The 24,383-nt window shown below is 36.3% G+C and overlaps 2 protein-coding genes and 4 non-coding genes across 8 annotated transcripts; 1 reads left to right on the top strand and 5 right to left on the bottom strand.

Moving 5' to 3' along the window:
- The first annotated feature begins 502 nt into the window (after positions 1-502).
- Positions 503-1,844, top strand: LOC128507688 (protein RD3). Its single transcript, XM_053478751.1, has 2 exons — positions 503-798; positions 1,478-1,844. The coding sequence occupies exons 1-2, from the start codon at positions 503-505 to the stop codon at positions 1,842-1,844; spliced, it is 663 nt and encodes a 220-aa protein (XP_053334726.1).
- A 1,075-nt stretch (positions 1,845-2,919) lies between these two features.
- Positions 2,920-10,113, bottom strand: stx5al (syntaxin 5A, like). Of its 3 annotated transcripts, none has more exons than XM_053477788.1 (11): positions 10,045-10,113; positions 7,848-8,080; positions 6,914-6,984; positions 6,732-6,787; positions 6,569-6,639; positions 6,359-6,475; positions 6,210-6,266; positions 6,047-6,128; positions 5,075-5,172; positions 4,825-4,946; positions 2,920-4,710 (listed from the first exon to the last, which is right to left on the bottom strand). In XM_053477788.1, exons 2-11 carry the CDS (start codon positions 8,055-8,057, stop codon positions 4,551-4,553), a joined length of 1,044 nt encoding a protein of 347 aa, XP_053333763.1. In that variant the 5' UTR covers positions 8,058-8,080; positions 10,045-10,113; the 3' UTR covers positions 2,920-4,550. The 3 variants fall into 3 exon arrangements, with proteins under 3 accessions (XP_053333763.1, XP_053333762.1, XP_053333764.1); XM_053477787.1 differs by lacking the exon at positions 10,045-10,113 and adding an exon at positions 8,931-9,012; XM_053477789.1 differs by lacking the exon at positions 10,045-10,113 and adding an exon at positions 8,927-8,949.
- Positions 10,114-11,455: 1,342 nt separating this feature from the next.
- LOC128508104 (U5 spliceosomal RNA) lies at positions 11,456-11,570 on the bottom strand. The gene has a single exon (XR_008355863.1). It is a non-coding gene; the product is annotated as a U5 spliceosomal RNA (small nuclear RNA).
- A 653-nt stretch (positions 11,571-12,223) lies between these two features.
- On the bottom strand, positions 12,224-12,337 carry LOC128508103 (U5 spliceosomal RNA). Its single transcript, XR_008355862.1, has one exon. It is a non-coding gene; the product is annotated as a U5 spliceosomal RNA (small nuclear RNA).
- Positions 12,338-12,753: 416 nt separating this feature from the next.
- LOC128508099 (U5 spliceosomal RNA) lies at positions 12,754-12,867 on the bottom strand. The gene has a single exon (XR_008355859.1). It is a non-coding gene; the product is annotated as a U5 spliceosomal RNA (small nuclear RNA).
- A 950-nt stretch (positions 12,868-13,817) lies between these two features.
- Positions 13,818-13,930, bottom strand: LOC128508100 (U5 spliceosomal RNA). Its single transcript, XR_008355860.1, has one exon. It is a non-coding gene; the product is annotated as a U5 spliceosomal RNA (small nuclear RNA).
- Positions 13,931-24,383: the final 10,453 nt, after the last annotated feature.

Genomic DNA, 24,383 nt, shown 5'->3' with positions numbered 1-24,383 from the left:
GATGGGCGCAGGGAAGTGCATGAAGCGATAGTGCGCAGGGTAAAATCCTGGGGTTGCTTGATTTTGTCATGGCAATGTTATGTGTCAATAAAATGAAGTCAGGGGATGACCTGAATGTACCTAATGGCCAGATTATCACATTAATGCAGTTTTACTTCCCAGATAGCAGGGGCATATTCCAGGAATCATACTGTGAAAGAGTTCTTCAGGGAACATGAGGAATAATTTTTTGCCCATGAATTAGCCACCGTATTGAACACTGTAATCAAGACACACTAAAACATTACTATGTTTTACTAGTGTGTACAAATTTTTTTTTGGGCCAGACAGTGTATGTGTGGAGTGCTCTCATACTATCTGAAATAACAAAGTTCAATCAAGAGCCCTAAATGTTTCTTTATCATAGGAGATCATTCTAAAGAGTTAAGAAAAGTTTTTTCACTTGAGTCTACTTTGTGTTTAATAGTCAACTGCAGGATATTATATCCTGTGCTCTATTCAGATGTTTCCTTGGTCTGGAACATTTTCTCTGGAGCCCCAGCGTCCTAGTCAGCGCTCGCCTGCAGAGATGGTCACCCATACACTCATGCAGGAGTTGAGCTCTTTGCTGAAGCGCACCGAACGCTTATGTCAGGAAAGGGCAGCCGAGATTCGCAGACGCAGCTCCTGTGTAGACTACAGCTGGCTGGCAGCGACACAGCAGAAGCCCTCTTATGAGATCATGCCTGGAGAGCTGCTGGAACTTCAAGAACTCTGCTTAAAGATCCCTCCTTCTCAGTGTGGCCCTGTCATTCTCAGGTGGGGGATCAGGCGTGCTTGTAGAAATATTTGTGATAGTGATGTGATGTAAAAAGATGATTAAAATAAGGCAGGCTTGAAATGCAATCTTTTTAACTTTAATAGTAAGAACATACATATGTGTTTAAGTTGTAATGATTTCTCCCTAAATGGACGGGCAAAATGATTATGGGAAATTTAACTGTATTACAAAATGATTCTGTTGTAAGATTTACGAGAACATACTGACGGATAAGATTCAGAAGGACCAATGTGGGAAGAAAACTGGAATAAATCATTTTCTATCCTCATATTTTATCCACCCCTTATTTATTCATATTTTGCCTCCAAAAAGCCAGACTTGCTTGTATTTTAATGCAGTCTTCAGAAATAGTTTCCCAGGCTTTTTGTTCTCTGGGAAATTATTTTCAGTCCTGTCCCTGTACTTGACCAATTTCAGATGACTGCATTTTTGTTTGTTAAATTTTTTACAATGTTGCAACATTTCACAACACTCACCTATAGATATTTGGTTTCAAAAGTTCAGGTAGTTTAAACTGTGAAAGAAAGCCCAAAGTGGTGAATACACAATAGTATTAAGCATAAACGTATATACAATCTAATGTCTCGTCATCCCAATCTTTCTATATGCTGATATTTCATGACCTTGATGACCTTTCTGTTCTTCTGTTCTTCACAGACTAAGGAAGTTAGTGACAGAGTTGGAACCAGAGGTGACAGAAGTGCCACGACTCTTCCGCCTGGTACTCTGTGACTGTCTGGATGAGCAGAATGAAGACTTAACCTTCAGGGGGAGATCTCTTCAGGCTCGAGCTATCTTGTGGAGCCAGCATCGTAGTAAGAGTGCCTTTTCAATTGGCCTCTCAAAGCACAAGTACTTCAGAAACCGCTGGAGCAGAGGAGCAACAGGGAAGAATAAAGAGACATTGTGTGAAGAGGATGAGGCGTGGGCCAAAGACGAAGAGCTTGGAGTGCTGGTCCCACTTCAGCGGAGAGTCAAGAGTATGCCTGATTTTAGTTCCATAGAGGAGAGGGCACAAATCTGAGAACCTACATAAAACTTGAACAAAGAAAAGAAAAAAGTAGGCAAACTAGGCAAAAGAACTTTGTGTATTGAAGATGTACTCATATCTGCCCATATATCCTTGGCATAGCAAGCATAAATATACACTGCCAGGTCAAAAAAAAAATAGTCATCACTTAAGAAGGGTCAAAAATAATGACCTGCATCAAGTAAAGAAATCAACTGGGGAGATTATAAATTACGGGAATGAATTTAAGCTGTACTCGAACTTCAGCTTCATGGTAGAAAAGAAGAAATTTGGTCAAAGAAAAATCATGAATTTAGCTCACTTCACTGCTTTGTAAAGAAGTCATACCTACATTTAATAGATCTGGCTTTGTATTTAATGGTGGAAGTAAGAACATTTCCACATGCACCATGTAAGAAAACCACTTGATGAGACTAATCAGAAAAAAAACTTACATTTGCTACGGACTTAGGGGCAATGCAAAATCCCGTCACTTTACCTATACTATTACCGCATTCAATAAAATGCAATATAACATTCATGATAATGGGAATTAGCATACTGATATAATATAGATTCATAATATTTGTTCCCATATTCCAGGATTCAATTAGGTAAAGTGTGGTTTTGGGAGCACAAGGAATCATTTTCAAACATGAATACACACGGTGTAGCACGATCGTAGAAAACAAGCTCTAGTTTTAAACCTTACTTTTTCCCCATATTAAAATGAGTTTAAACCAAAAAGGTATTAAGATGCTTCTTGAAGTATTATTATACACTTTATATTGTGTAAATGCTATAATAATTCAATGTTTAGCACTGTTGCCTGCTCAAAGTGTTCACATAATGCATCTCAACCTTAAACAGCCAGCCTTAGTTGTTCTCCTGGTCATTACTGCTTACCAAATAGATCAGATGTTAACTTACCTTGGTATGATTAAAAGGCGTGGGGTTGAAATGCCTTACTCTATACTAACTGCAACCATAAAACATGAGTCAAGATTGTGCTGAACAAGAATCTGGGTGTTTTCAGTACCAAAAAACAAAAGCATGAATCAAATGAGCATAAACACTTATGACTTTTTCTTATGACTTTTTTTAATGAGTTATTCTTACATTTAGATTTCATATGTCCAGTCACGTAAAAGGCAATGACCAACAGTAAGTTTATTTTCACATAAATAATTTAAGATATTTATCATTATCACATCAAATTTACTGTTAGAATGTCAGATAAAGAACAAACAGACTTTTTTTTTCAATTCTGAATCTATCAAAAAATTACTAAGCAGTGTAAAGAAGCCATGAGAAATTATCACTCTCATCACGAAAAGTGATCAACTGCAACTGTTAAGAAGAAATTGGCTGTAGAGAAATTGGACATTTCCACATGAAGACTAACATGGCAGAGCAGATAGAAAACAAGAGATTACAGTAATACTAACTATCTGTTCAGGCCACCTGGTTTATCTGCTGGATTTGTATTCCCTGGTTCACAGTATAGCTGAACAGTTTAAGACAATAAGTTGCATCCTCAAATTTTAAACCTTAAAACTGCATTTTATGATATGAATCGAATGTGAATTTTGCTGGCGCTTTATTTAGGCTACTACCGTGTTCAATAAATGCAATAACTTTCATGATAATGGGAATTAGCATACTGTCTCTCTTGCTAAACACAATCTTTATTAAGTCCATAAAGACAAATGGTCTCAGCACAGTTTTATTTGATGCTGTTCTGCAATATGAGCTTATTTCTTGAATATTCCTGAGGCAAATATTATGTCAAATCTTCTTAATTTAGAGTTTTTAATTAACTAAACTGACAGTCAATATTTTTTCCAATTTTGGCCAAATGCACACATTTCCCTTCTATGTTTAATTTCTTTTGGCCTGTACCCCCAATATGGTCTTGCTAATACCCACCCACTAGCAAACCCTCTCCCTTATCACACAACAGCTTCCAACCATAAAGTAGAAAAAGGCATGTGAAGGTATCCCGTACATTTTGCATACAGACAGAAGTCCATGATTGATTGGCTAGTGTTGCTGTGATTCACATAGGACAGTAAATATATCATTTACTCAATCAAACTTTGCTCTATTGACTCCTGGCAGTCACAGTCGCATCGTCAGGATCTGAACACATGTTCTTTTGAATAAGCTAGATTTAAATGAGGCACAACTGGCACAGTGCCTTATTCAGAAGTTTGCCCAAATCTAGATATCTTTTGGTCTTACCATAAACATGGCTACTGACTCCCAGTGCATAAAATGCCTGAAATGCAAGCACCAGTTACACAAGAGTCATCATACGCTTAAAGCCTAATGATCATTAAAGGAGTAATAAAACAAGTTATTTACAGCAATACCGGTATGGCTACCCTGTACTCCAATCTAAAGAAATGGAATGAGATTAGAATATATTACTGTGCATAAAATTACTCAACAGTTAAAACCAAAATCATTTGGCCACAAAAAAAAAAAAAAACTTTCTGCTAGTTACTTTAGAATTATCAAATAACACTGCTCATAAGCCAAAGGTGCAGACTCTGCAAAGTCACATTAGTTAAGGACACCCTACAGAAGAGCCTCTTGTCACACCCAAGCTGAAGGATCCTTGCTTTATTTTACATTTTAACTCCCTACTTGTTCCCTCCTGAAGAAATACTTCTACTTAGTGACTTAGTTCTGGAATAATCACGCTGTCCACGGATTTCAGGCCAAGAAGACGACAAAGATGAAGAAGAAAATGATGAGGATGAGGAAGATTTTGATGAGCAACCAGCGGTTGTTGGAGACGGACTGAAAGTACTTGAGGATTTCCGTATGTGCGAGGTCCACATTGAGCTGAGTGTCTTCCACGTTGGCATCAATCCTGTGCCAAGGAGGATAAAACACTGATTAAAATGCAAATAAGTAAACAAAATGACTAGGTGTCTTCCAGATTTAGCATGCGTCACTAGGTTTTCTCTTGCTTTTCTGATTTTACCTGTGAACCGTCTCTTCCTGTTCTTTCACCATGTGGGCCAACTGCTGGAAAATAGATCCCAGCTCTACGATAGTAGTCTCTATGTTTTGCATAGTGTTTGCTCGGTCCTGAATAAAAGAGTCCTAAGAACACACACACACACATGTATAATAATAAAAAATGTAAAAAAAGACAAGATTAATTATGTGAAAACTATCAAGTAGTAAAATTTGCAACCTTATAATAAATAAACTATGACACTTTAAATTACCTTCTCATTAAGGAGAAGCATCTGCTGGCTGGAGCGAAGATCCATGTCTATCGAGATATCGGCTTTATTGGTACTATCCTGCATCAACAGTGAATTGCCTGTTGTGAAATAAAAAATTAATAAAGCTGAAAGCAACGAGTGGCGGATATGAACAGTGAAGGATGCATCGACATTATTTGGCAAGTTAAATATATGAGAAACACAAGAAGTGAAATATCAGTTCTGTTACATAAAGAAAACTTAATAACCAGTTCTCATATATATTATAATATATTTAAATTAATAAAAGAAATATTCTGATTGTCAGAGTGTACACACAATACTTAAGTGTGATGAATTCCAGACATAAATTTTGTCATATGCTGTGAACTTTCTTACGCCTCTATGCTGATAAAACAAACCTCTTAATTGTGCTTCTTGATTTCTTACATGGTAACACTTCCTATAGATATGTTATTTGAGATCAGAGCCACATTCTATAGCATGCAGGAAAATTACACAACAATCTTTAAAGTGTATTTAAACTTGTTTGTGCTTTAACAACAGAAATGCCTTTACATTACTCTGATTAGCCCTCTACATAGAGTATAAAATGTTCTTTGTGCTAAGTCTCATTTTACACAATCTGTTTAAATATCTAGGTAGAGTATTAAAAAGAATTTTTTTATAAGCATCACATCCTGTGTCCAGTTGGTGGTGCTATAACAAATAATCACTTGGGGCATGTCCATGTGCTTGTCCCCATTATTAGACACACATGTTTGCATGGCCCGATAAGTTGACTGATTCCATCGCCATGAAAACAACAGAGAATTCTTGACATCACAATGTCTAAATTTGTCATGGATTGGATAAACAATCTCAGACTGTTTAAAAATTTGGTAACTTTCAAAATCAACCCTAATTAATTAATATTAACATATCCACCTGTGTATTACCTACAGGATGGTCAAGTGTTCGGCTGAAACTTACTAAGGCTAGAGTTGTGGAGGGGTGAAGCGGAGGCTGGCGACTGAGAGAATTGCTCTTGTCTGCTTCTCTGTTGCTTCAGGTTCTGCAAAAGTAATTTGGTCACTTATTATAAAGGACATATCCCTCAAACTATTTAAATTATTTTTTGGGGATTGAGATTTACCTCTGTTCTTACTTCCAGAACTGACTTGAAATCACTTGACATTGATGCCAGTTTTGACTGGAAAAGATTTAATGTATAAAAAAAAACATTAAATGTTATCTTACTTGACAAAAAAGAAAGAAAGAAAGAAATTTGGAAGATGTCCATACCTGCAGCGATACCACAATAGTATTGGAATGAGTTTGAAGATGTCTACTGTTTTGACCATTCCTGGATCGTACCACCTCCTGGAGCTGGGCTATCTGCTTATTTAGGCTGTTAATATCCTGAGCAAAGAAAAAAAAATACAGACACATTTAAAGTGCAGGACTTTCAAAAGAGTAGCTATGCATGTACAGTACGACCTTAAATATCTGTACCTGTTTCACAATATACGTCAACTCATCAATCTCTGTTGCTTTATCATCGAAGAGGGATTTCCGTTTGGCCACTGTGATCAAAAGAAGAGAATGTCACAAATATTGACACAGAACAAGAATTTGGACTTGGACAAGTGGCTTGACCTGCTATCCTGACACTTACACACTGTCAGCTTTTCCAACTTTGCAAAAGTGTTGGTAAGATCCCTGCCAATTCTCCTGAAAAAAAAAAATCATCGGTCAGATTTGAAAAATGTTAGTAAAGCCAACTAAAGGAGCAAGTTGATGATTTTAGCCAGTAGAATGCCATCATATTAGTTAAAGAAAAAAATCCTTATAACTCACTTTGCCATAAGTGTGAAGTCACTCCTTTGTCTGACAGCGTTGTGAACTGGGTTAATCCCCTGTGCTCCATTCTATGGATTAAAAAAATCAGTCAGTCAATTTTAGAGCTCTTTGTTGTCTGCAAGGTGAATAAAAATTTTTTATCTTCACTACTTCTACAGTACCAGTGCAAAGTTTGGACAAAAGGTTGGATTTAATTTCTACATACTAGAATAATACTAGTTTGCTTACCCAAAACTATAAAAAAACAAAAAAACACACACACACACACACACATACACACACGCACACACACACACACACACACACACACATGGCATTAGGTAATTAAGTACTGACAACAACAGTCAGTTGTTATTTTAATACATGAAAGTCAGCTGTTCTGGAACAGTTCTTGGAAGAACAGCATTGTCAAGTGCCAAGACAAAAACTTACCTCTGCTGCAGATAAGAAGTTCAATTAAAGTTACCAGCCTCAAAAATTAAAGCAGTTTTGAAAGCTTTCCAAAGTTATAACTTAAGAAGTAAACACATCTGAATATAATAATATAAAAATCTGTTCAAGAAATTATCACATATTTTGGATGCCTTCAGTATTGACTTACAGAAATTTAAGAAATAAAAATCAAGAAGGACCACAGAATTAAAAAGTTTGTCCAAACTTTTGACTGGTAGTGTACACTGGGCTTCTCATTAACGTGACATAAAATGTTCTTTTGTTTTCAGGAGCAACATTGATTGTCATGTTTAAGATTTGTAATATTTTCCTCCTATTAAACGCTACTGTAATATGGCACTAGCAAGGAGACATCGGTGTCTCATACAACTCTTAACTTCTTAATATAGAACAAGGGACACCAAACAAAAAAATTGTGGCCATGATGCCAGAATGCTGCAATGTATACCACAGAGGATTCAACAGTAATCCTGTGTACCTGTCTTCCTTGCAATGACTTGCACACAGACTGAAACTCAGTTGTGCGGTCTCGGCAGGACGTGCTGATGGGGTCTACGGGAGGGGCGAGGGGAAGAGGTACAGACAGAGGGGTCTCCAGTGGTTGGACCAGCTGGGTCTGGGTCTGTGAAGGCCCAATGTAAACCCCCTCCTGACTGCTCCTAGGAGTGTGGCGTCGGCGGGTATTCATGAGTGCTAATACACATCAGATACCTGAGAACAGGACAGGACAGAACAATCAACAGGTGAAAATATTAGTGATGGCGCAATAAAAGAAAATGACATATAGGGATTACTTTAATGCTAAGGAAACATAACTAAATACACTGATCAACCATAGCATTATGACCACTTGCCTAATATTTAGGTTTGTTGAAAGCAGAAAAAAATTAGAAAGCATAAGGATTTGAGTGACTTTGTCAAGTGCCAAAATGTGATGTCTAGTGTAGATCAAATTGATGAATAGGTTAATGCTGGTACCAATAGAAAGGTGTTGGAAGGTGTCATAGTCCATCCCTGTTATTGTGGTAAAAGGGGGGACCTATTCAATATTAGGCGTTAATGTTTTTGTGTATTAATGTTATGGCAAATCAGTGTAAAAAATTTTTTGAAAAACAATCTGTTTAAATTAACTGTCTCCTGTGGTGGTCCGTTAATAAGGTAAAACATTCAGTAAAATAAATCTGAGCTGTATAGTTGGCTGAGCTAACCAACAGGTATTTAACAACAAACAGCATTACCTAGCTAACTCCTCTCTCTCACCAGCTTTATGTTAGTTTTCTTAATTTTATACCAATAAAATAACATATAGAATAACTGATTTTTCAAACAGAACAAACCAGAAACAGGAACAGAAATAAAAACCTTCATACATTACTGAGCTACCTTACTAATCTTACATATATACAGTAGAAGCTAGCTTGCTTTCTTGCTAAAGACAGTCGGCTAATTAAATTTCTAACAGCTGTTTTCTCTAAACAATAATTCAACATGCATTTAAGAAACAATTTTAGAAAAGACAAATTGACCATCGGGATTATAATAAATGTTATACCGTACAGACCAGATACTTCTCCTTTTATTTATGGCTTGTATTTAGCTGCGCTATTAGCCGTGAACATCCGGGTTCTGGCAAACAGCGTGACGTCATTGCCACGTCTTCTTACAGTTCTCGTTTTTTTTTTAGACAAAAAAAATTATACACACTTATACACAGAAAAATCTTCCTTTTCCTGAAGTCTATATGTATATAAAAAGGGAAAACAAAAATATACACTGTTATCTTGGTTTTATATGAATAACAAATTTATTAATTCAAATAATAATAATAATAATAATAATAATAATAATAATAATAAATTAACTATTTAAAAACTGTTAACTTTTTAAACATTTAGAACTTTATTAATCCCAGAGGGAAATTGCTTCTTCGCATATTCCAGCATAGCTGGGGTCAGAACGCAGGGTCAGCCATAATACAGCGTCCCTGAAGCAGTTAGGGTTAAGGACCTTGCTCAAGGGCCCAACAGTGGCAACCTGGTGGAGCTGTGGATCGAACTGCCGATCTTCTGATCAGTAACTCAGTGCCTTAACCCTTTGAGCTACCATGCTCCTCAACTTATAACTGTCGAGTTATCTGGGAATTTGCACGTCAGCCTCTGCTTCAAACTCGAAAAAAGCCATAGCCAACTACAGGGGACATGGGAATCAACTCTGGAATCACTTTTAATTCTTGTGTCTAACAGCTTTGCAGGTTACACAACAATTGTTCAAAATAGATTTGACTAAGTGAGGGAGAGAGAGCAAGGTTGATAACCTTAAATGAAAACCAGAAAAAAGGGTACATCAATATTCTTGGTAAATAACAGTTAAATCACTACTTCTAAAACACACCAGTTAAATAAAATTTAAACAAATACACCAACAAAATTATTTAACTGAGCTTCCAACACAACTAACACATACTATTCTATTAATCCTTTAAAGGACATGTAATACACAACATCATATTTAAAAAAAATTGTAAATACATTTAAACTTAAAAAACAATCACAGCATAACATAAGTTACTCTTTTTCTTGTAATGAGCACTATAGTGAATTAATTAAATGTCAAGTAACTTAATCAAGATTCAAGTGATCAGTCCTTCGTATAAGTAAAGAGCGGTATTATCATACCATCAGAGTCCCTGAGATGACCAGCAGCCGATGCGCTTCCTTGTCTCACGTGTTACTGACTGCAGTCTCTTACAAGTTTTTATACACAGACCCTATACTGTTACATCTTAGTTACATCATAGTAGATACTGTGAGGTGGCGATTCTCTGTCACAGGTGGTGCTTGTATGTTGAGTCTTTTACTTATTTAACTTTACAATGACCTCTTATATTATTATTAGATAGATACAGTAGATAATTGATAGATAGATAGATAGATAGATAGATAGATAGATAGATAGATAGATAGATAGATAGATAGATAGATACTTTATTGATCCCAAAAGAAATGTATTTAAAAACATTTATGCATTTATATAAACTTTAAATGTCACAGCAAAATAACTTTTTAAAAAATGTCAACCACAGTGTGTAATTCACAAATTTCCCACAATATGTCAACCATCCAGTGTGTATCGTGCCCGAAGTCCGGCTGGAATAGGTTCGGGGATCCCCTGCGTTGCTGTATGCAGGGTCAAGCGGTATAGACAAGTGAGTAAGATATATAGATAAATAGACAGAAAAATAGATTTAGGATTCCTTTGGGATCACTTTGTTGAAATGTTAAAAAACATGTTTAATGTAAGACTAAAATAAGATTTTAAATACAGTAATATCAACCAACAGTAAATAATTCACAAATCTGCCCACAATATATAAGGAAAAATTGACAACTATAGAGCATTGAAGAGTAGTTGTTTTTAATATATGGCAGCACGGTGGCTTAGTGGTTAGCACTGTCGCCTTGCATCTCCGGGGTCCGAGTTTGATTTCCGCCTTGGGTGCATGGAGTTTGCACGTTCTCCCCGTGTTTTTGGTATGTTTCCTCCGGGTACTCCAGTTTCCGTCCACAGACATGCCGATTAGGGTAGTAATTGGCGTTCCAAAATTGCACACAGACCCAACCCTGGAGGTGCAAGGCAACAGTGTTAAATATCTAGATGATTATCTCTGCTAAGTATTTGCCAGTGATAATCATAACGAAAATAAGAATATCGCGAACCAGTAATTACAAACAAAAACTTAATTTTTTTATGATAAGCAGCAGGGGGCGACAATCAGCATGATTTTTTTTTTTTTTGAAAGGTGGTTTGTTTCGACGCATGCGCAGAACAGCTTGGTAGGAGGTTCTGGTCATGTATTCATTCATACAAAGTGGAACAAGCAAGCTACTTTGAAACCGGCTAGCTACTTCGTGTAGAAAATAATAATTACAAAACTTCCCAACTTTACAAAAACATGGAAGACTCTTGAGAATGTTTATTACCTACGTCCCTTCATAAGATAACCTATACAACACCTTCCTCACCTACTTACTACAACCTCGTTATAAAATTAAATTTTCAAGTTCTATTTTCACACTGAGAAAAGAAGCTCCACACATAGGTGGAGCCGCAAAAAATTCAATTATACTCATAGTGCTCCTCTCCACGGAAATCTTTAGTAAAAGGCGAAAGATTTATACGAAATGAAGAGAAACAAGAGTGATAAATTCCACACTGCGTTCATCTCGTCCTATAGCAGACACAATATACTAATAGAAAATGGTAAGCAAACAGTAACTAGCTGATTAGATTTAGCAAATGACTTAATATAAAATAACATCAACGCAAACTTTAAAAACAAACTCTATCATAAAATACAATCATAGAATAAATTTATTTGTAAAAAAAAAATAAATAATTTTCAAACAGACGCAATGCACCATGGGATGCATGTCATTAGCACCGCCCCTAAGATCTCTCTTCTCTCTAACTTCCTGTAAGGAGAGCGCATTTACTTAAAACACGTCTTAAATCGGTAAACATCATTACATTAATTCATAATATAACCGTCATATAGACCCTTCCCTTCTTTAATAATTTACTACAATCCTCTAATTAACAATATACCAAGTTCTACTTTTACACATAGAAAGCTCCACGCAAAGATGGAGTTACAAAACTTGGTTTATACTCTGTCCTCTTAAAACTGACTAAATATTTAAAAAGAGCCAAAAGAGCCTCTTTAAAAGAAACGGATCCTCTTAAAGAGCCATAAATCCCATCACTACCTCACATAACCCCTTTCCTTTTCTAATGACTTACTTCAACCTCAAAATTAGTAACACTAGCAAGTTCTATTTTTAAACAGTGAAAGACAGCTCCACACAGGTAGAGCTACAAAAAATTAGTTTATACTCATAGTGTTCCTCTCCACGGAAATCTTTAGTAAAAGGCGAAAGATTTATACGATATGAAGAGAAACAAGAGTGATAACTTGCATACTGCTTTATCTCGTCTTATAGCAGACACAACATACTACTAGAAAATGGTAAGTAAACAGTAACAAGCTGATTAGATTTAGCAAGTGACAATTAAAATCACATCAACGCAAACTTAAGACTCTAACTATCAGACTATCATAGAACACAATTTCTTTGTAATAAAAAAAAGTAATTACTTCAAACGAACGTAATGCATCATGGGATGCATGTATTAAGCACCGCCCCTAAAATCTTCCCTCTCTCCAACTTCCTGTACAGAGAGCGTATTTACTTATGATATGCCTTAAATCGGTTAACATCATTGCTTCAGTTCACAATATATCCATCATACAACCCACTTCTCTTCTGTAATAATTTCCTACGACTAACAACACCAGCAAGTTCTGTTTTTATACAGTGAAAGAAAGCTCCACACAAGTGGAGCTACAAAAAATTAGTATATACTCATAGTGTTCCTCTCCACGGAAATCTTTAGTAAAAGGCGAAAGATTTATACGAAATGAAGAGAAACAAGAGTGATAACTTGCCTACAAATTTCGTCTCGTCTTATAGCAAACACAACATACTAATCGAAAATGGTAAGTAAACAGTAACTAGCTGCTTAGGCTTAGCAATTCACTTTATATAAAATCCATTCAACGCAAAACTTAAAAATTAGACTATCATAGAACAATTTCTTTGCAAAATAAAAAAAAGTCTTTAATTATTTCAATGCAATGCATCATGGGATGCATATAATTAGCACCGCCCCTTAAATCTCTCCTCTCTAACTTCCTGTACGGAGAGCACATTCATCTAAGACACGTCTTAAATCAGTTGACATTACATTAATTCATAATATAATCCTAATACTAGAGTTGTGACGTTCGCGAACGAACTGATTCTTCTGAACGGCTCATAAACATGAACGATGAGAGCCGAGTCGCGGCTGGGGGGGTGATCCGTTCTTTTTTTCCTATGCGTGTTTCACACAGATGCACACAAATTAGCTCCTCCGCGAGACGGAACGGTTATAGGGGGAGGGGCGCACCCAGCGCAGGGGTACTACTGCCAAACAGCATGATGATAGTTGTGCACGCATCCTTCTCGTGAGTACTCCAGTGGAAAAAATGTTGTGCAACCCTATGGAATATAGTCCACACATGACAAATATAATCTATATTTCAGAATAATTTAAATTTAGATATTAGTGTGTGATATCTGAGTTTAAATTATTTGACTACAAATCTCACCTCATCATTCCTCCCAGTGATTCTTTACAGGATTAACTGAAATGCCCCCAAACTGTCTTCTTAAAACTGACTAAATATTTAAAAAGAACCAAAAGAGCCTCTTTGAAAGAAACGGATTCCCTTAATGAGCCATAAATCCCATCACTTCCTCACATAACCACTTTCCTTTTCTAATGACTTACTACACCCTCAAAGTTAGTAACACTAGCGAGTTCTGTTTTTAAACAGTGAAAGAAAGCTCCACACAGGTGGAGCCGCAAAAAATTAGTTTATACTCATAGTGTTCCTCTCCACGGAAATCTTTAGTAAAAGGCGAAAGATTTATACGATATGAAGAGAAACAAGAGTGATAACTTGCCTACACATTTCGTCTCGTCTTATAGCAAACACAACATACTAATCGAAAATGGTAAGTAAACAGTAACTAGCTGATTAGGTTTAGCAATTCACTTTATATAATATTCCATCAATGCAAACTTTAAACACAAACTGATACATGTCAACAGCAATTTATTTTATTTATTTATTTTAAACTAACAATGCACCATGGGATGTATGTCATTAGCCCCGCCCAGTCTCCCTTGGCTAACTTCAGGGGGCGGAAAAGAGAGCATTGTCTTATGACACGTTTTAAATCGCTTCAAACTAATGCACTACAGAAAAATTGAAGGTCCATGATCATCCCGTGTCTGTACATTTTTATGTTTTTATATATTAATTTATTTCTACCAAAAGTGGCAGCAAGCAATGAGATTTTATTTTAAATCCAAATAAATTGAAATGTTATTTGTCACATACACGACCTTACATAGTATGCTACTGTATATAGTGAAATGCTTATATGACTGTTTATGACCTAATAAAATTAAAGCAGGATAGAGTAAAATTACAGAAAGATAGGAGGATTTTACTAACAGGAAAAAACTGTTCATGTAAAGGTGATGCCACATTAGTCAACGTTGGCTTTGCAGACCATGCAACTACCATTATACAGTAAAATACACTAAACTCATCCATTGTTTAATTTGACCATCTGGTTAATTAGTATATCCTCTAATAAAATCACCAGTAAAAACATTAATAACACCTAAAAGTAACCTGTGGCAAACTTTCTGTTTAAATGATGTTAGAAGGATGTTCCCAGAAGTTTACTTATTCTCTATTCAGCTGATCATGTGGGTGAGGTTTGCTCGAGCCTGGAATCGATATCACACAGAGACTGGGGGCACGAGGCCGGGTGCCAGTCCATCAGAGGGCACACAAGCACACACTCATTCATGCAATCACTTACAAACTACAGGCAATTAAAAAATGCCATTTAGCTTACCATACATGTCTTTGGAAAGCGGAGTACCAATATTTAAAAAAAAATTATAGGAAACATCTATAGTTTAAAATGGAGTATTAACTAAAAGTACATCACGCTGCTTAAGGGCAAGCGTGTACAAACAGTGCAAGACAGTGCACAAGACAGTGTACAAGATAATGTTCACAGCTCACAGATATTGCAGTGTATAAACTATAAAATGCAATAGATGTAAATATAACATGGTGCTTGGAAGCCATTATGTTTCTTGTTTTACTATCCAGCCCAAAATGTGCAAAAAAACAACAACTGAAAACAGAAAAAAAGAGAACATTTCAAAACATGAAACCAAAAACTATGAAATGGTTTCCTAGAACTAGACCTTTAACATTAATGTGTTCAGGCGCTATTAGAACAGCTGAAGTGAAGCTTAAACGGAGGAAATGCCACTGTACCTTAACTTCACTGTCAACCTTACTACACAATTTTTGTACGAACAAAAGCAGGGTCATCCAACACAAGTCACATGAAAGCATTTCTGAAAAAAAGAAAAGGGAGAAAAAGAGAAAAAGAGTCAGAGAGAAAATGGTTTAGATGGACCGGTTTACAAAGAGCAACAGAGTTAGGACTATCCCAGACAGAAGTTAGAACAACCATTTAAAATGGGAAGAAAAAAAATTATATATATATATATATATATATATATATATATAAAGGATTCATATGGATATATGTGGATTTTCTTAACAAGACATTAAGAACATCCATCCATTTATCCATCCAGGAATCTCTGCAGTCCAACTAGGGACCATAGAGGCCAATGGAGATTACCATTGTGTTTATTCCCATTTTTACATCTGTGGACCTCACCACATTTTTGGACTGTGGTAGGAAACCCAGAGTTCCTGAAGGACACCCACCAAACACAGGGAGAATATACTGTGGCATGCGAAAGTTTGGGAAACCATGGTCAAAATATTTGTTAAACAGTTAAGCAAGTGGAAGGTGAACTGATCTGCAAAAAGCATAAAGTTACAGATGACATTTCCTTTATATTTTAAACAAAATAATTTCTTCTATTTCCATCTTTTAAATTTTTAAAATAACAGCAAAGAAATTCGTTAAACAGAAAAGGAAAAGCAAAAGTTTGGGCACAGCTAATACCTAGTAGCACCCCCTTTGGCAAGTATTACAGATTTTAAACACTTTTTGCACAGATTTGCTATGGCCCTCAGTCTCCTGACCTCAACATAATTGAAAAACATTCAGCTTGTGCCTCTTGACATAGTCTATTGTGAATTTTAAGGCGTGTTTAGGATCATCCATTTGTAGAAGCCATCCTCTTAACAGCTTCAGCTTTTTTTTCACCGATGGTGATATGTTTACTTCCAGAATTTATTGAAATTTAATTTAATTCGTTCTTCCCTCTACCCATGAAATATTCCCAGTCCCATTTGCTGCAATACAACCTCAAAGCATGATAAATCCACCCCCATGCTCAACTGATGGACTGGTGTTCTTTTCAGGAAATTGTGCCCTTTGTTCTCCAAACATACCTTTGATCATTGCAGCCAACAAGTTCTATGTTAAACACAGGACTTTTCTCCAAAATACATCAGGCTTGTATAAAGAGTCTGCCAAATCTTCCTGGAGGTCTTTAGCAATTAAACAGGAGTTCTGACTTGCTTTCCTAGCAATCCTGCAAGCAGTTCTCTCTGATATTTTTTTTCTTGGTCTTCCAGACCTTATTTTGATCTCCACTGTTGCTGTTAATTGCCATTTTTTAATTACATTCCAAACTGAGGAAAATTGGTACCTGAAAACACTTAACTATCTTCTTATAACTTCTCCTACTTTGAGTGCTAGACAACTGCTTAGAGGAACCCATGGCCAGTGATTGTTGAGACAAGGTTGGAGGAGTCTAGGGATTTTGAAAGCTTTGAAATTTATATCACCTGGCCTTCCCTAATGAGGACTATGAACAAGCCATGACCGTAAAAGGCTAATTAAGGTCTGATACCTTAGTCAAAGTTATCTGAGAGCTCAAGTCTCATGGGGATCCCATTCTTTTTCAGGATGCTGCTTTCCCTTTTCCCACTCTAAAATTGTAAAAGCAATTGTATCAATATCTGAGAAGTTGTTTTATGTAGGACGGCTAGCACAAGGCTAGTCAGTCCTGAGCCACACTTCATTCCAACAGGTGGCGCTAATAAACCATTTGAATAAGAAGAAAAAGAAAAGGAAGAAGTAACTTTTTAATCGCGCATGACATTTTCTTCTTTTCTTATTTCCACTGGAATTACTTCCATCTAAGATTATTTCTAACTCTTTATTGAAAAAAACAAAACAAAATGGCTTGGGGTGGGGTGAAACTCTGTTAAACCAGCAAGTGACGAATTATGAAATGCAGCAAAACGGTGTAACTTAAAAAATGGAAGGCATATTTTCCCCACCCCAACATCTCTCTCTGATGTTATTAATACATTTTTTTTTTACTTTCCCATGAACCATTAAACAGAGGTGGATTCTAAGAGTAAATAATGTTTTTAAAACACCTTGTAAGATGCTGTTTATTTCAGCCTTACTTTAAAGTTTAAACCCTACTTTAAAAAGCCATCAGTTCATCTTTGATTTATGCATTCTTATTGTATTATAAAGAGGTCTGCTTTCATAGTTTTGAAAACTTGTGAGGTTCTAGAAGTACGTTCAGTCTTCTGTAAATGTCAATTGCTTTACACCTTTATTCGCCAGATATTCCATCCAGAGTGCTGGTTTGACATGCACACAGCTCCACATTTCATCAACTTTAGGTAGAAATCTTGAACCCTGTATAATATGTCTGGCGTGTACAGTCATTATTGTGGATACCTCTGTCATATGGGGCGCAATAAACGGGAGGGAATTAGTGGAAAATAATAGGAATTCATGCTTTTCTTTATTGCCAATAAAGATCGGACACTCGAAACTAAACAATCACACACGAAGAAATGGATCATTAAAATAACATCAGAGAAAAGTAATTAAAATAACATGAGAAAAAAAGTGGAACCATAGTGCAACAATAACAGTTTAACGTCGGCATGTTAATTGCAGAGGAACAATATATAAGGAAACTTTCGGTATTATATATGTAATTTCATTTATTTCAATTTGTATGCTAATGTTTCTGTATTTTTGTTAAAAAATAATATTTTATCAGGCAGTACTAGTCTGGCATTTCTAGTTTCCAGTGTGGCAACAAAGTTGCTTTTTGATCCTTCAGGCGCTGAACAAAAGGGAAGATCAATATCGTTCTACACTTTTTATTGGTGTGCGGCTTTTTGCCACAACCCTAAATCATTTGTTGCGCCGTAGAGAATAATGGTGTTTATGCTTTTAAACATGTATAATTTAAGGCGGATGTAGCATAAAGACAATGTAGAGAGAAAATATATGTGGGTATATTATTTGCGGGTTTATTTACGCAGCTATTGAATTCGGAGATGCGAATATGCGAATATCAAACTAACTTTATCGCAGACACAAACCGGGTCAGTACCGTACAGTATGTAGTGAGCATAATAACATCAATGGATACATTTGTTACATGGACCACAAAAAAGCAGGTGATTCAGCACTATCAGCCTAATCAACCAAAAAGCCAGCCGAAAGGAAAACAAGATGAAGCCTATGTTGCGCTTGGATTCATGGTGGGGATGGTGAGTGCAGAGGAGAGACCCGTGTGTGTTTTGTGTCTTAAACCGCTGGCAGCAGACAGCATGAGGCCCAACAAAGTAGGAAGATACTTAGAGACAACACACCCCAGTCACGTTAATAAGCCACTCGACTTCTTTAAAAAAATCTCTAGATAAGTGACAAAGTATGCCTGTTATAACAATTGCACGTGTATTTTATCTGTTTTAAACTTGGTGTTATTTGATCTTATTGGTTTATAAATTTATATTTTAATAAATAGTAAACTTGGCCGATTTCATTATCATTTTGTTGACAAGTGGGGCTTGAAAATTCGCTCACCCCCTAAGTGGGGAATGACAGAAAATGTTTGAGAACCACTGCCTTAATGGCACGAAAAAGACCTCGGATGATACATTTTTATACCTTATAAGTCGTTGTTTGACGTTACTAAAGCTTGTGTTATCTTTATGCATGGTCATTAGTGGTTAATGATGATATACATTTGCTCATTTCATTTTGTTATCATGCTCATGGTTTTCCCCCCCTTTTTATAACGGTTGTGACAGTGAAAATGATCAGCCACCTGTTTGATAGAAAGCAAATGCAAACAAGCAGGCAAGATACAGATAGCACATCACTGTTTCATTGAAAACACAGACTGATGATGACACTCTGCGATTCCTGCCTGCATGGGAACCTGGACTGAGGTCTGGATTTGGGATGGATCTTTTGTATTTTTAAAGAGAATGAACAGATATAAGTGTCTGCACCTGTGGCTGCGTACAACCAGCACATGAACTGACCTCGGGTGCCAGGAGTCAGAGGTTTTGTGTGCATTGCAAAGCAGTGCTGGGTAAGCAGCAAAAAACACCATGGAGGTGTCAGTTATGCAGTGTTCACTTATGTCTTCAGCTGAAGTGGACCTGCATTTTCTATATATGACTGTGTATAGGATGTTAAGAGTGGGCTTTTTAAAAGCTGTTTGCACTGATTAACCCTGAATGTCTGTTTTTGCACAGCTGTATTTATGCCATAAATGTGCCTTATGTTTATAAGATCATCAGTGTCCCTCTCCACTCGATTCTGGACATTATCATTGTGGGTGCGTAAGCTTTTTTATCTGAGTTATTTGGCTTGTCAGTTAACTATATTCTGAATAAACTATAAACAAAAAAATATGTTTCTTTTGTCCTCAATTATTTTCTTGTAGCACAAATATACAAATGTCAGGACATGTCAGAACTTATTCAGGGCCTCAAAACACCTGCAAACCCCTATGGGATAATTGAATTAGCTTCTTATTCAATGATGTAAGTAATTGGCACACATTTCAAATTATTTAAAGCAATTAATGACCATAATATTAAGTATATTGTTCATGTAGCATTTACTATCCACTGCCCATGATAACGTTTAGCTGGAAAAAGCAAGAGCAGGTCACCACGTTTGTGCACATCTCATTACAATGTTTTTGATGCTTTCATTTCTGCTCTAAAGGAATGTTGGGTAAATGCAATGGTATTGTGTGAAAAGTGGGTAACAATTAATTAAAAAGTCTAAATTGTATTGTGAACAGTATGTGAAAAGTTATATTGTAGATGGAAAATTGTATTTTATATACCGTACCATTTTGGTGCGATTGTATTTTGTGAAAGGTTTTTCAGCTAATCAAGGTGTTTTATTTAGTTTAAATATTTATTTATTGTAAAGATGTGTTTTTACAAAATATTTTTATGTAATCTGAGGCAGTGTTCAATCATATTTTATAAAAGTTCATAATAAATTTAATGAATGTCTCATTCAATAAGAAAATGACTTTTTTTTTTTTTTAAAGTTCCCAAAGGAACACATTAGACACCATTAAGCTATACAAAAGGGCTTGTCACTGGGGTGGTATCTTCGAGGACAAGATTTGTACCTTTGATTAAGGTACAGTAATGTATCTGCAGGTTTATAAAACAAAAGATAAATTTTGGTTGCCCATGTAACAAATAATGTCCTTGATGACTGGATGTTACAAATGTGTTTCTCTATAATAAGGTACTGCCCCAGTGACAAAAATGTATACCTTTATTAGTACAAAACTGTATTTTTATTTCCGAGAGTGTAAGAGTCTGTGTGTTATTTCTTAATTTAGGCAAAATGGACACAAAATCTGAGATGGCTGAACTGTATGTGAGCGATCTGCACCCCGACATGACAGAGCCCATGCGCTTTAAATTATTTACAGTAGACCTGTAGGCCTCATTCACTTCATCTGGCTCTGCAGGTACAGGAAGATAGGCTTACCATTCGGCTATGCCTATGTCAAGTTTCACCACTGGGCTGAGGATTTAGCACCAGTGGATAACATTCCAGGTGCAGCTGAGGATGCAGCTTCGAAACCAGATGCAGTAGAGGTCATCACCCCAGCTGCAAATGAAGATACAGCACCGCACCATCTACATCTATATCTGTACATCAAGGGAAGCAGAACAAAAATACAACAGAAAAACAATCTACACCGAAGCCTGATCTTCGACAGAAGGACTTAGACTAGAAGACTCATGAAAAGAACCGCTTAATTCTGTTTCCGTGTAATGCACTGCATAACGCCTATAAGAGTCGATTCGAACCAGCAGCTATGAAAGGTGAGCTGCTCATTCTGTTTATCATAATATGTCCTTAGCTGGTTTGTAATATTTTCATTACTGGAACTATAGCCAAAATGTTTTTATATAGACATGTTGGGGGGGGTCTGTTTTTTAAAAAGGTAACATTTTATTTTATTTCTGATTAAAAGAACGAAATGAACTAAGGCTGCGTTCCATTTCGAAGTGTTCTTCATAGGGTGCTTCCTAATTCCTGCTGCATTTGCATGAAATGTTGGTGAAGTGAACTTCCCTTGACAAAACTTCACCATTTGGAACAGCCTGAGAAGTCACCAGCGCAGACGTCACTTCCTCTGTGCGTTACCATGGTGACAGAAGCACCTTGGATACCTGGCATTGCTGCTTTCACACTACGGACATTAAAATTTTAATATTTATTGAAATAAAAACTGATACAATTATAAAACATACCATTTAAACGTGTATAACTTGTATATAAATTATTGATTATTTATAATAATTGATTAAAGATGTACAAAGAGTATTTTTTGTACCGAATACTAGCCTATGTAAATACTAGCTTATTTAATAAGGATTTCCTTATTAAAATTAAAACAAAAATTTTTGTGTCCTTTTAACATGATGTCGTCCACGATAATAATGATAACTAGAAAGGTAAATTTTCTGACGAAAATGTGAGTGGTGCTTGCTGAAGCAAAACAGTGGAGTCATGCTAGCAACATGCTAACCACTTTAGCATCATGTTAGTGACATTCTAATGATGTTGCTAGCAAGATGCAAATATATGTAGCATAATGCTAGCAACATGCTATTCAGCTTAACGACATGCTAGCAACATGCTAATCATGTTGTTAGCAAAATGATAATATAGTTAGCATAATGCTAGCAACATGCTAATCATGTTAGCATCATGGTAACAGCATGCTAATGATGTTGATAGGGGGCGTTTCTATCAAATTTTTGCTCTGAACTAGAATCCGTCAGAGTTATTTATTAGTGTTAAGCCTATGAGATTTCTTGGGGGGATTAATTGCCCCCTGTGAGGGTAATTGACCGCCACCCCTTAGAAAAGTCTTAGCACCTCAATGCCGAATAAGCTGCATGATTTGACACCTCTTTAATGGGCATACAACAAACGTTACGTTACCAGTTACGAACCAAAGTCTGCATCATATGTCAATAGGGGAAATTTTGGGCACCTCTTATGCCCCAGGGGTAAAACTTATACACTTGTGTGGGGTATGTTCTAACACAGCGTGCATGCCTCTTCAAATGCGATAAATTTTATGTTTCTACAATATTCTTTGGGACCTCTTAGAAACATAGCACCCCATTCCCAAATAAGCTGCACGATTTGACAACTTATTCAGGGGTCTACGACAAACGGTATGGGACTAGTTACGCGCCAAACTTTTGCACGAAAGAGGAAAAAAAGGGAAGAAAAATAATAAGCCTGTGAGATAACAATAGTAGTGCTTCACTACTTTATTGGTGCACCACTAATAATTATATAAATCTTTTTTCGAGCTCAATTTTTTTAACGCTCCAGCGAGATGCAATAACTGATGGTAAAATTCCTTTTCCGGGGAAGTAAACACCTGTTGGTCACTCGTTCCCTCCAACATTCTCAGTTTACATTAAACTGAACATTTTCGCTCCCTGCGGTTTGGAATCAGACTTAATATGGCTGAACACCCTGTGTTACCTGAAGCAGGGTACTTCAGGTAATTTAGAACGCACCTATTTTTTGGGCCTGGTAAGTGGTCAAGCAAAATTTTCCATCAGTCATTGAACCTTGCTGAAGTACGAAATAATGGAGCTTGAAACTATATTTGTAGACTTATTGTCATTATCTAGGTAATATAATATCAATATGACAAGACAGACACATTAATAAAAAAGAAACTCACATTTGGTGAAATTTTCATTACATACTGTAAATTTATGTATTTTAACATACATTTCCAATGTGTGAAATATTCACAGAAACTTACAGACCTACTTGAGTTTTGCATGAGTTAAAAAAAGTAATGTAATTAATTAACTTCAGAGCTAGTACGCTTTAGTGATGGGTCACTCATGAACGATCCGTTCTTTTTGAATCAAAAGAGCGAGTTGTCTCGGAGAGTGATTCGTTCATTTTCTACTGGGCACGCATGCGCATATCATCGTAAAACCTCCGTAGGATACGTACTAGTGATGCTACGCGGGTCGGGTATTTTTCCAACCTGCGGGTCCCGCTTTTATGAAATTATTTTTCCCGCCCCGCACCACTGTATCTATTTTTACAACTCGCCCCGCCCCGCATCTGCAACCATTAAATAGACATACTAGGCAGTGTATTTCAAATAAAAGCATCCTTTATTTCAGCCTTAAAGTGTTTGGAAACATCGCCCTGTAAACTGGCAACAACATATGATTATGAATATAAACGATAAATCAGGTCATATTAATAACAAGATAATACACATTTTAAACATTTACAAAGCAGCGTTTGTAATCTAGGCTAAACATTTTTTTATTTTAGATTTTAGACAGTTTACAGCCTACGCTAAATAACCACTGACATTTTTTTTTCATTTATCACACGGAAATGTTCATTTAACGTTTTTACATTCGCTGTGCAAAAAAAGAATGCTAAAACATTAGATTTAGCAACCTGACCTTTTTTTCTTTAATGATGTAAATTTCCCACCTCAAATAAAGTGACAATTTCTTTACCCGCCCCAACCGGACCCGCGGGTTACCAGACGACCCGCGCATCACTAGTACGTACAGGAAACAGAATTGAGCGATTTTTTTTCAATGACTCTTCCACTCCGAGTCGTTCGTTCCTTTGTCACGTGATTCCCAGAAACGCTATGCGGTGCAATAGATTCAAAAGAACAAACGACTCAGACTGGAAGATATGAGGTGAGCTACTTATTCTGTTTATTATAATATGTACTTAGCTGCATTATAATATTTTTTATTACTGGAACTAAAATTTGTGTATATAGACGTATTGGAAATCTTTAGATTAAAAATCCCACATTTTATTTTCGATTAAAAGAACTAATTGACCCAAATTCGCCTATTTTGATGAACAAGACTCAACGAATTGATTCAGTTAAAGAATTTAAGGTTCTTATCATCAGTATGTGTTAGCCAACTCTCATTTCAGCGAAGCCATCCCACATGTTTGAAATCTTTCATTAACTCTTAAAGAGT

This window comes from Clarias gariepinus, chromosome 19 (genome assembly GCF_024256425.1).
Source record: "Clarias gariepinus isolate MV-2021 ecotype Netherlands chromosome 19, CGAR_prim_01v2, whole genome shotgun sequence".
NCBI classification, from domain to species: Eukaryota; Metazoa; Chordata; class Actinopteri; order Siluriformes; family Clariidae; genus Clarias; species Clarias gariepinus.
Note: the sequence above shows the minus strand (reverse complement) of the source record. Positions and strands in the feature narration are given on the sequence as shown.

Excerpts from the sequence above, each read along its gene's own strand:
- stx5al (XM_053477788.1), bottom strand. The coding sequence starts at position 8,057 with ATGAATACCCGCCGACGCCACACTCCTAGGAGCAGTCAGGAGGGGGTT. Across the intron at positions 6,640-6,731 it reads GTTGGAAAAGCTGACAGTGT|TGGCCAAACGGAAATCCCTC; the intron begins GTAAGTGTCAGG and ends TTTTGATCACAG. Across the intron at positions 4,711-4,824 it reads CAGGAAGAGACGGTTCACAG|GATTGATGCCAACGTGGAAG; the intron begins GTAAAATCAGAA and ends TCCTTGGCACAG.
- LOC128507688 (XM_053478751.1), top strand. The coding sequence starts at position 503 with ATGTTTCCTTGGTCTGGAACATTTTCTCTGGAGCCCCAGCGTCCTAGT. Across the intron at positions 799-1,477 it reads TGTGGCCCTGTCATTCTCAG|ACTAAGGAAGTTAGTGACAG; the intron begins GTGGGGGATCAG and ends TGTTCTTCACAG.